The 10,634-nt window shown below is 37.5% G+C and overlaps 1 protein-coding gene across 1 annotated transcript; it reads right to left on the reverse strand.

Annotated features, from left to right (window-relative positions):
* Positions 1-92: 92 nt before the first annotated feature.
* vtcn1 (V-set domain containing T cell activation inhibitor 1) lies at positions 93-5,145 on the reverse strand. Its single transcript, XM_084724068.1, has 5 exons — positions 4,926-5,145; positions 4,154-4,218; positions 2,866-3,219; positions 1,123-1,374; positions 93-767 (listed from the first exon to the last, which is right to left on the reverse strand). Exons 1-5 carry the CDS (start codon positions 4,955-4,957, stop codon positions 655-657), a joined length of 816 nt encoding a protein of 271 aa, XP_084580194.1. The 5' UTR covers positions 4,958-5,145; the 3' UTR covers positions 93-654.
* Positions 5,146-10,634: the final 5,489 nt, after the last annotated feature.

Genomic DNA, 10,634 nt, shown 5'->3' on the forward strand with positions numbered 1-10,634 from the left:
TAATTGGAATTTAAAAATGTTTACTGACAAATAATGTAGTTGGAGCCTTAAACATACATATGTTTGAGAATGTAAAAAGAAAATGTAAATGTCAACTGAGAAAATGTACCTCAGAGTTAAATGCTGTTACATGGTAACAAAACCCAGTGAAATAAATTAAAAACCAAAATAACATCACCTTCAGCAATAACTGCTTTTATGTACAAAGTATTTTTGATTCATCAACCCATCAAAACCCCGCCCCTTTTTGCTCTGGCTCCAGTAACAATTGAGCAAACTTGGTGCCCTGGTCAACCTTCTCCTTTTCATGCAAAATCGACATAAAGGATCATATCTAATGTTATCTAATGTTAGCAAAATGCTAGATAACTAGCTGGCTAAATATTGATACAGATTAGCGAGCTGGTAAAGTAGCAGTTTGCAAACATTAGCCAGTTTAAGCCTGATTATATGTCACTTTTAGTGACAATGCAGCGTCCTCTAACCATCGTCTTTAAAATGTGTTTTTCTTTTAAATATGGACAAGCCTAACAAATAGCATATTTACATAAACAAACAGGAAAGGTGAGAGTTGCAGAGGTATCGAGCTTGCCTAATGTCACTGAACTGCAGAAAAAACAAAACCAAAAAGGGGTAGGACTTAGGAAAGATCAATTAGGTCAGATAATAGATGCTGAGGACACTGGTCATAATGCTGAAGTAAGCTGACTCCAGCAGGGATGATGCCGTGTTGTAGGTGAAGTATGTGTTCCCCGAAACTTGAGCGCCTGGAAAATATGAAAGACCTTTGTTTGCCAAATGTAATACAGTTTGTTTTGCTCTGTTTTTATTATGTCTTTTATTTTAATTTCCTCTAGGTTTTTTGTTTTGCAACAAACTAATAACAAATCTGAAAATAATCTTGAAAATATTATTATTATTAATTATATGACTGTTACATCAGGCTGAGTAGTACTCATTGTGATGAGTCAGCTGAACTTAATGTGTAAATCAGCAAGGTGTATATCCTTGTTTGGACTGTGCCAGTAATCAGCAGTTAACTTATGACACAATAACAAAGAGATTTTGGAATTCACAGACATCCTTTTACAAACATGATAAGAAATAATTAGACAAGAATACCTGTTATAGTTGCCTTAGAGGTGGCCATCACCATCTTATTTTCAATCCTGCAGGTGTAAGTGTCGCTGATGTTGACTGGCTGCAGCGTGGTCATTACACTGAATATCCCGGCTGAGTTTTGTTTGAAGCTCGTGTTTCCCTGTAGGACGTTCCCCACATAGTCCGACCATGTCACATTGGGTTTAGGGAACCACCTGCTTGCCTCAGCAGCCAGGACACCACTTGAGAATTTAAACGTGGGGGCTGAAAAGGCTGAGAGATAGAGATTCCCTATATAAAGTAAGTGCAAGATGTACCATTTAAAGACAATAGTGAGGGAGGAACGATGTAGTCTGACACAACCATATACTGTATAAAAGAAGTGGGGTCCCTGGACCACCATTTGTAAAACCACTGGCCTAGCATGTGATACCAGTGGGAGAGGGGAGGTTGTGAGAGGACTGCACACCATGGCTCATAAAATCTTTGGAAATCCTCTGGACATTACAAAGGTGGACTCTTAGATCAATTATCTAAGTTGTCAAGAAGCAAAATCATAACCATTTCCAATGCAATGCAATTAATTAGCACATTATGCTAATTACTCAAATTGCCCAACAAGCAACTCTGAGCAACCAAGTTGAATTTCAGGCCAATAGATGACATTGCAATCAAGTCAGCTGTTCACATTCTGTTTTAAGACAGTTATTTCTAGCCAAAATTAGCATCCCAATCAATATTACAGTTAATGTGGATCACCTTGCAACCAAGCTAGCTAGCTAGCATTAGTGGATAACTTAGCGTTCTTATGCCAGTGGTACCTGGCTACACTGGGCTGGTACCTGTGTTAACCATAGATACTGACAGGCCAAATGCTAAACTCAAGGCACAAACCAATGGATGACATCACAGTGGCTACGTTAACTTCTTTAATTCAGTCTATGGCAGGGATGTCAAACTCAAATAAGTTTGGGTTAAAAGAAAAAAACCCAAAACAAAACAAAACAAATTTGCTGGGCTGAACTCCATTTGAGCTCTCTGGTGTACCACTGAATTCAACAGATGAGCAGCAGACTGTATAAAATGATTATGTACTGCTTATAAATGTTGAATATGGTAAAAATGGTATGGTAAAAAAAAAAAAATTCTCAAACTGTTTAAAACATGCCACAATGAAGTTGTATGCAGATCTAAGGACATTTTAAAACCACTGTTAGTACAGTATTTTTAAACAGCTAAGTGGACATACAGTATATGGACATATATAAAAAGTGTATGAACAGATAATTTAAGACAACTTTGTAAAACACAGTAATAATTTGAAATATATCTTCATATGATAACTTGTAATTTTAACAAATACTGTACAATAATAAACTCTTAAAATGCCATATTTTATTATAACTATTATACTGTTGTGAAACATTTATCAAATGCTTAAATACTGATTGTAAATGCTGAATAAAGCTAGCAGACCTTTTTCATGGCAACCATATTGATATGAAGTGAAAGGGTAAAACACAAGATGATGCTAATGAAGGTTTAGTGTTGCAGAGCCTTTCCAGTGAGACAACAGGCACAACAGCAGCACCCTGACACTGTTTGACCTAAATCTAACAGGAACTTAATTAGTATCAATGGTAACACCAGTGTTTACGATACTATTTCATGTCAGAATGGCTGCTGTGAAAAAGTTCTACATACCCAGAGAGATTCTTTTCCAAAGCAAACACACAGTGAAACAGGAAAGACGAGTCATCCTACCTGCTGTTCTCAGGTTAATGTTGACCCTTCCTCCGCCGGCAGAGGAGCTGATGCTGCAGGTGTACTCCCCCGCGTCACTACTCCTCACATCCCTCAGCAGCAGGGAGGCGTTCCCTGTGGCTGCAGCATCAGAGAAGAGCTGAGCTCGCCCTTTGAACTGTGAGTTCTGGTCCCTAAGATTCGGAGCTCCATTTTCATACTGGTAAACAAGTCCCTTCAGCCCCGTCTTCTCCCAGGTGACTGACACTTGGCTGATTCTGGCTTGGTCAGCTTGAAGATAACAGCTGAGGAGCTTATCCTCGCCGAGGTTGGCAATGGGCATTGTGTTGCTGCTCGTCACCTCGGACAGGGAGTCTGTGGGACGAGGACACAGACACAAACTCATAATAGAGAATATATACCTATTATTAGCTTCAACATGGGAGTTCCATTGTTTTAGTCCCACTTGTTTGTCTGTGAGGTTGAATATGTTGAAAACAGGTTACAGTGATCTAAGTAATTAAAAGATTTATTAAAGGATAGGTTTAACATTTTTATTAACATCTGTTATAAAAACAATTCACATGCCCATAGAAGTATTTGTCACCAACCCAACCAATGAATGCCAAGTACTAGCAAAAAAAGGGCAGGGCTTAGGAAGGGTCAGCTGTGTGGTGTGTTGTCAACCACAAGATTTAACAGTTTTTTAGTTTAGACAAACAGAGCATGTGCTGAACACACCCATGTACAGAACAGGTGCACAGAGAAGTCTTTATCTGTTTCTGTTCAGTCAAAAAGAATTGTCCGTCTCTGTATTGGTATTCGGATAGAAGACCAGAAGTGGGCAAATATTGGAGCAGATATTGTATTTTCTAACCTAATATGCACTGGTAATGTAAGTGCTATGCCTTACAGGTCAGCATTCTCATATTGTACTTTTCATTGTTTTCTCTCTCTCTCTCTTTTTTTTTAATCTAAAGTAAGTCTGAAGCCCACCACCACCTCCCTTTTAACTGAGGGGTATTAAGAAATAAGAAACTAAAAGAAGTGTTTTAGAAAACCAAAAGATTCTCTTTTGCATCAGAAAGAGAAACCCTACTGTAAAGACAATACAAGTATATAAAAGTAATCCCATTAAATCATCATAATGCATTAAATCAGTGATTAATTAAGGTAGGTGCAACCTTTCTTTTTAAAACTATGTGGAGTAATCATGGAGCTGACATTTTCCATGTGCACCTTTGAATAGAAGAAATATCTGTTTCCATCACATTATTTGTGTTTGTTGTTTTATTTTGTGTTTTCTTACTTGAGAAGGTCAAGGCTAAGATGAGGATGATGATGGCCGAGAATAAGATGATGAGGGTAATCATGCTGCACACAGAGAAACACAGACATAAGAAAAAAAATGTAAGGAAACCGACACTGCAAACATAGGCTAACATTAACTATACATACCTACATATACATATACATACATATATATAATAGTAGTAGTTTATAGGTAGTTTCTATATGAAGCTGCTCACAACAAGATCTGTAGGTAACTGGATCATGATTTCTGGAAAGAGACACTGGTTTTGAATTTTTCAGATGTATTGTCTGGCGTTGACTGACTACCACACAACTTCTGCCATTTAATCCCATTATACTGGAGAGAAGACAGACACCTCTACAGCCAATATCTCCAAAACTCTGCAACTCACACCAAAAATATCTAGATGGATTAACAGCACCACAGGCCAAGTGAAAAATATGTACTTTTGATTTTGAGGTGAACTGCCCCTTTAGATTTCTACGCATGCATTAACACGTAGGAAGCATTTTTTTTGTTGTTGTATCTGGTCAAGGTGGAGGTAGCTTTAACTACTACTAAATTTGAGATTCATATTTAACAAACCACTGTATTTTATAATCTTAAATCAGTAACTAAAGCTGTCTAATAAAAGTTCAATAAGTAACTCAAAATTGCACTTAAGAACAGTATTTGACTACACTGTAACTTTTGAACTTTGTGGACCTAAATACTTCTGGAACTGAAGTACCATCAGTCGTAACGCATTCAAACCTTATAGTCATACCTGTAGAAGATAATCTGGCCGAGGGTAGCCATGGCTGCTGACAAAACCTCTTGAGAAAAAGGAATGATTTAATCCTATTGTTTAAGTCAGAGGTCCAGTCATACCACTCCTCTTAAATATCCACCATTCCACTAAAAATCATTTATACACACCACATACTCTACTGCCAAACAGTCTTCTGCTACTTCCACAGAATGACAGCCTGCTGTTTTTGCCTGTTTGCCACCCCTCACAGCACTTTAAACACAACACCATGAGTAAATATTACCTTTAAGGTGTGTGCTTCATGGTTGTTGACATATATTATTGGCTGCTGCTGGTGAACATTTTGTTAAGCTAATCAGTATGCGTAAAGGCAAAAGAATGATAAGTACCCTGGGTTTCATCCAACAATTTACTCAAGGTGGAGCAAATTTCAGTGTGTCAAGGTGGAAAAGCCTCTGCAACAGCAGAAATGCATGCTGCATTTGATACTTCAAATTTTCACTGGAACACAAAATAATGATCTGCAACATTTTCCTAAAGAAAACAATGTATTGATTCTTATAAATTCATATAACAATTTATTATTTAAGGTTGCAGACTTCCTTCTATTATACTTTCTTTTCTTTTAAATGGAAGATCTTTCTATAAGGCTGCTTTATTCAGTTCAGCTTGACTTCCTCACTGTCCAGAGACTGGTCCTTCAGTCTCTGTTTGAACTGAACAGAAACATTATTGTTGTGGCAAGACTAGTGGACAGTGACAGTTCAGTTCTGTGAGCCTGCACCATTGACATATATAAAGATAGACATGGACATGAACATGAGAGCACCCCACAAGTAAAGCCAGAACATGTGGATCGCCTCCTGGTGGCTGGCTGCCAGTAACCCCCCCTAATTTCTCAGATAAATTTGGTTTTAATCAGTTATCTGATGGGGTGGTGGGGGGTGGGGTGGTGGTATTAATTTACTGTAAACAGGCTGCACAGTGGTGCTTTGAGCTAAATGCTAACATTATCAGTACAACGGGAATGTTACATTAAGTACTATGGGAATGTTTAGTAGGTATGTGTGGTGTTTGGATGTACACTGTACTTTACTATGTAAGGTGCAATTTTTTTTGCATTGCAAAATTTAAAAAGACCGTGGTAGAAAGCAATGCATGCTGCTAACCTCTTCAAGATAAAAAATGATACACAGAAACTAAAATATCAAAATGCAAGTAATCTTTAAGTACCTGCTGCAAGATTGCATCCTGCATGTCTGTGTGATTTTGTCAGCATCACCTTCACCACCTGCTTCTGCACCTTAATGTCTGGGATAGTAACTTTATAATGATTATAGCTTAATGTAGTAAACTGGAAAATGAAAAGCCATGTCACAAACATGTTGTGTTGACTCATGACTTAGAGCATAATTGTACATCATAACACACCACTGCTGCAGACAAAAGGATATTTGGTTTTGCAAAGCCATGCATTCCATTTACTGTGAGTTGTAGCAGCACAGTATTGTATGATTTTGTGCCATGTGCCAGTTGCTGAATGAAGTCATCTTCAATCGCTGACCATCTGACCACCTCCATGAGTTTCTGTACATGCCTATCCATGCAGTCATCCACAAGCATCCTGATCTTCTCATACTCAGTTGTGTTCCTTTCACTGGCAAGGCCTGTGTAGTGATCCCTGCAGTAGCTCTGACATCGGTCCAATTCATGCGTGTTTTCACATAAAAAAACACTCAATTCAACATAAATTATACTCATATAATAACCAAGAATGCTACTTTACTTTGGCACAGTGCTGTCTTGAGCCGACTACTAATGTTTCTTAGTATTTCATGTTTCTAAAGAGAGGGCTAACATGCTGATGAAACATATGACGCCCTAGTGTTCAAAAATGGATACTGCAGGTTGCCTACAGGCTGCAGGGACACTGACCTCCAAGCAAAGAATTGTAATCAACTAAACACACATGTCAAACTCAAGGCCCGCAGGCCGGATATACGGCCCTATGTGTCTGTTATGAATGGCCTGCCGGTAAATAGCACTCCCACCACTCATACTACAAATCCCACAATACACTGCAACTACTAGCGCAAAATTCAAGACCTGCGCACCAATCCCTTCTCCTTCTGTTTTAATGACACACTGATCAGTGGTCAGCTGATGAATGCATCGGTCAGGCAGGTGGGAAGCAGAGTGCCTGTTTGTTGACATCGGAGGTAAACCTGCGTGCCTTCTTTGTGGAGCTAACGTGGCCGTAATTAAAGAATAAATCATAATCATATCATAAGACTGCAGTATGAGACATAACATCAGGAAAAGTACAAAGACTTGGACACACAGCAGAAGCTACAGAGGGCAGAAGAGTTTAAAAAGAGTCCAGTGTCACCGCAGGTTATGTTGATATCTTAATTGTTTGACTTCCTCCATCAGATCAAGTGGCACAGTCTGCTGTTTAGCTACTTTGCTGACCTCACTGGACCTGAAGTTTAGAGGTTTTCTGATATCCTCCAACTCTTCCTCAACTGCACTGCTTTTCTTTGCTGGCATCTTGATTATGTTGTTGTTTCCTTGCGTTTAGTTGAGTTTCTTTTCTTTTCACATAGATTCAGAAGCTCTGAGTCAAAGATCATCTTCATCATAATGTTCAGGTCTCTATCAGTCCTCCGTCCTCCTCTGTAAAAACAGCCTTTAAGTGAAGACAGCATGTTTCTCCCTGGAAATTATTCACTGAAATCAAACATGTCCATATAGTGATAATTTACATTTATCCCAGAAATACTCATAATACATTTTATTCAATTTCTTCAAAGTTACAGGTCAATATGGTGGTAAATTCCTTCAAAGTCTTTACTACATACATTACATGAGTCTGGACAGACATGGATGTAAACAACAACCGTGAGGCAGTAATTCTGTTTTTTGACTGCTTTGTTTTATATAACCACTAACAACTGACTTTTCACTCTTTTTAACCGTCCTCTAGGGAAGTGGTCAAAAATTGTTTCAGTGTGAAATCTTGTTTCAGCTAGAGATGACGTCCTGTTAATGCTTGCAGAACTTTGCAACTCTAGACTGGTTAAATCTGGCATTTGTGGTGACGTTGCTTTCGATGTTTCACCATCTGTTGCCTGGAGGGGATCTGCTCTCTACTAAGTTTCTAGTTTCAAAATGTATTAACAGAGATAGTGCTGAGACTCTATCCCAGCAGATCAGACAATATGTCCAACAGCTCTCCTCCTGGGAAAAATAACGTGAGACAATTTATTTTCATTGTGAATTGGAAAAATGTCGGAAGGCCATGTGCCACCCAACTGGAGGCCAGATTTAGCCCCCAGTCTCTGTTGTAAATACTGTATGTCATATATGTTGTATTGCTGGTTTAATGGCTGACAAAGGTATAGTGATATGTTACTTTATTGTTGTTTCTTATTACTTATGCATATTTTCTCAAATGCTGTTGCAGTTATCAAAACACAAAGTGAAATCACCCCATAATTTTACACGGTGTTATTGTCTTTATAGAGTTCATTTGTCCTGCAAAAGGTCAAAAGTACAACATCAACAAAGCAATTATCTTCTGCGTCACTGACACAAAAGTGGTTTTGCTCTTTATCATTTATCAAGTGAAGACAGTCAGACATCTAAAGAACGGTATCAGTATAACGCAAGATATTAAAACTGCTTCCTCATATCATGTCTCAGTGAGACTTTGATACAGCCCCACAATAATTAAGTCAAATATTAAAGTCAGCCAACTAATAAACTCATTCAAACACAAATTTCATACATTTCTCACTTTCAATAAATCCTCTATTCATAATAAAAAAAATTAATACAAAAATAAAGTACTGTAAAGAAAAAAATGACTCAACACAGCACATTTATGTAAATAAGGAACTATTTAGATGTTAGATGACAGTTTGCAGTTTCTGTTGTTTCTTTTTCTGTGTCCACTTCTCCCTCTGACCAAACACACCATATACTGATTACTGATCACTTCTGTGGGAGAAAGCCTGTTGTCCTTCACTGACTACACAAAACCCAGTTTAAGTCCTTGTGGTGTCAGTGTATTTGGGAAATGATTACGAAGAACCTAAAACCTGAGGATGAACATGTTACTACAGTCACTGAACTTAAAGATTTGTCTATTTTCAGCTCTTTTTGTGAAACTACTGACGTGTGAAAAAGAGAGTCGGTGTTACACAGCTGCAAAAATTGTGATGACAGGTCAGGAGAATTAATGACTTCTCCTTTTGTTATTACCCAATTTTAACCAAAGTTTAGGTTCCATGTACAGTTTTTCCACTTACCACAGAAAGAAACATCATTTTCCAATGTAGAGTAGTTGCTTAAGAGCAAACTTTGTAGAAGACAAGACTGGTCAGATAAGATAAGAAAACTTCTTTTTCATTTCCCTTTTTTTGTTTGAACAGCATTTTATTTTATTTCACCAATACTGAAAGACACTAAAATACACACTTATGAGAATTATTTTAAATGAAGCATATCAGCAGGCAGGAGAATCTCATATTATGGATACTGGGTTAAGATTTTCTTGTCAAATTGTTTCATAATGAAACTCCCACTCCAAGAGGCTTCATAAGATATAACATCAATGTGTTGACTTCTGTATCAAATTTTTAGTAACCTGTAAAGTAAAATATTCCTGGAAATGACCTCTTTCCTTTATACTTCTCATACTTAGTTGCTGTTCCTGTTTCAAGTGAGATAGCGGAAGTTATTTCTAGCATGTAACAGACCACAACAACTTCATTTATGTGAAGAGAAACTTGTGCTGCACTGCTGACCCTTACTCGACATCCTTGTGAGTGATGGAGATGGAAATCTACGAAAATCTTGACTCAAAAACATCACAAAATCAGAGAGGTAAGAATGGTGAACCAGTCAGACTGAGCTCAGAAGAAATTCGTATCATTATCATCCATCATTAATATTGTTGTATCATTAATGCATTCACGCATCTTTTCTGTGTTCAGGTCACGGTGGCTCAGAAAGGAGATTTCAGAGAGTTGCTGTTGTTTGTCTGGGGCTAATCAGTGTTTTCCTGCTGGCTGGACTCATCAGCCTCTTTGTCTACTGTGAGTCTAAATCACATTCAGAAGTTAAAACAACTACTACAAGGAATATTTTGTTGATTTTTTTTAGGCCATTGCGAACAAAAGTTTTAGTGTCTCCTCTGCCTGAAATCTCCTCCTGCTTCTTCTTAACTTTTGTTGGAGAAAATGTAAACAGTCTTCTCACTGATGGTCTCGTTAGCTTCTGTACATCATATAGAACTGTCAGTATTAAATTGTGACTGTTTTATAACCAGGTAAAAAAAAAAATCCTTTTTGAAGCTTTAAAGTCATCTGGACACATCATTATAGGAGCCTCATTATACTCTTATACTATACAGTATGTGACACTGTTTTTTCACTTTTCATACAGGTTCTGATTTGTTTGTTTGATTTACTATCTTGTCTCAATTTTCTAATTGACATAAATACAGCATTTGCGTTTTCAGTATTTTATGAGAAAATCAAACCCAAACAGCCAAATCAACAAAATTTAAAAATTAAAATTGGTGCAGATCAACATTTGCTTAAAAAAAATAGCAATATCATTTTGAAAACACAACAGAGACATCTGTATATCTGAAAGCTACACTTACTTCAGTCATTTTCCGTACAACTACATTAGGTACCTTGCGTTTCAGAGAAG

The sequence above is a fragment of the Lutjanus erythropterus genome, chromosome 8 (genome assembly GCF_056507025.1).
Source record: "Lutjanus erythropterus isolate fLutEry1 chromosome 8, fLutEry1.hap2, whole genome shotgun sequence".
In the NCBI taxonomy this organism is placed as follows: domain Eukaryota; kingdom Metazoa; phylum Chordata; class Actinopteri; order Lutjaniformes; family Lutjanidae; genus Lutjanus; species Lutjanus erythropterus.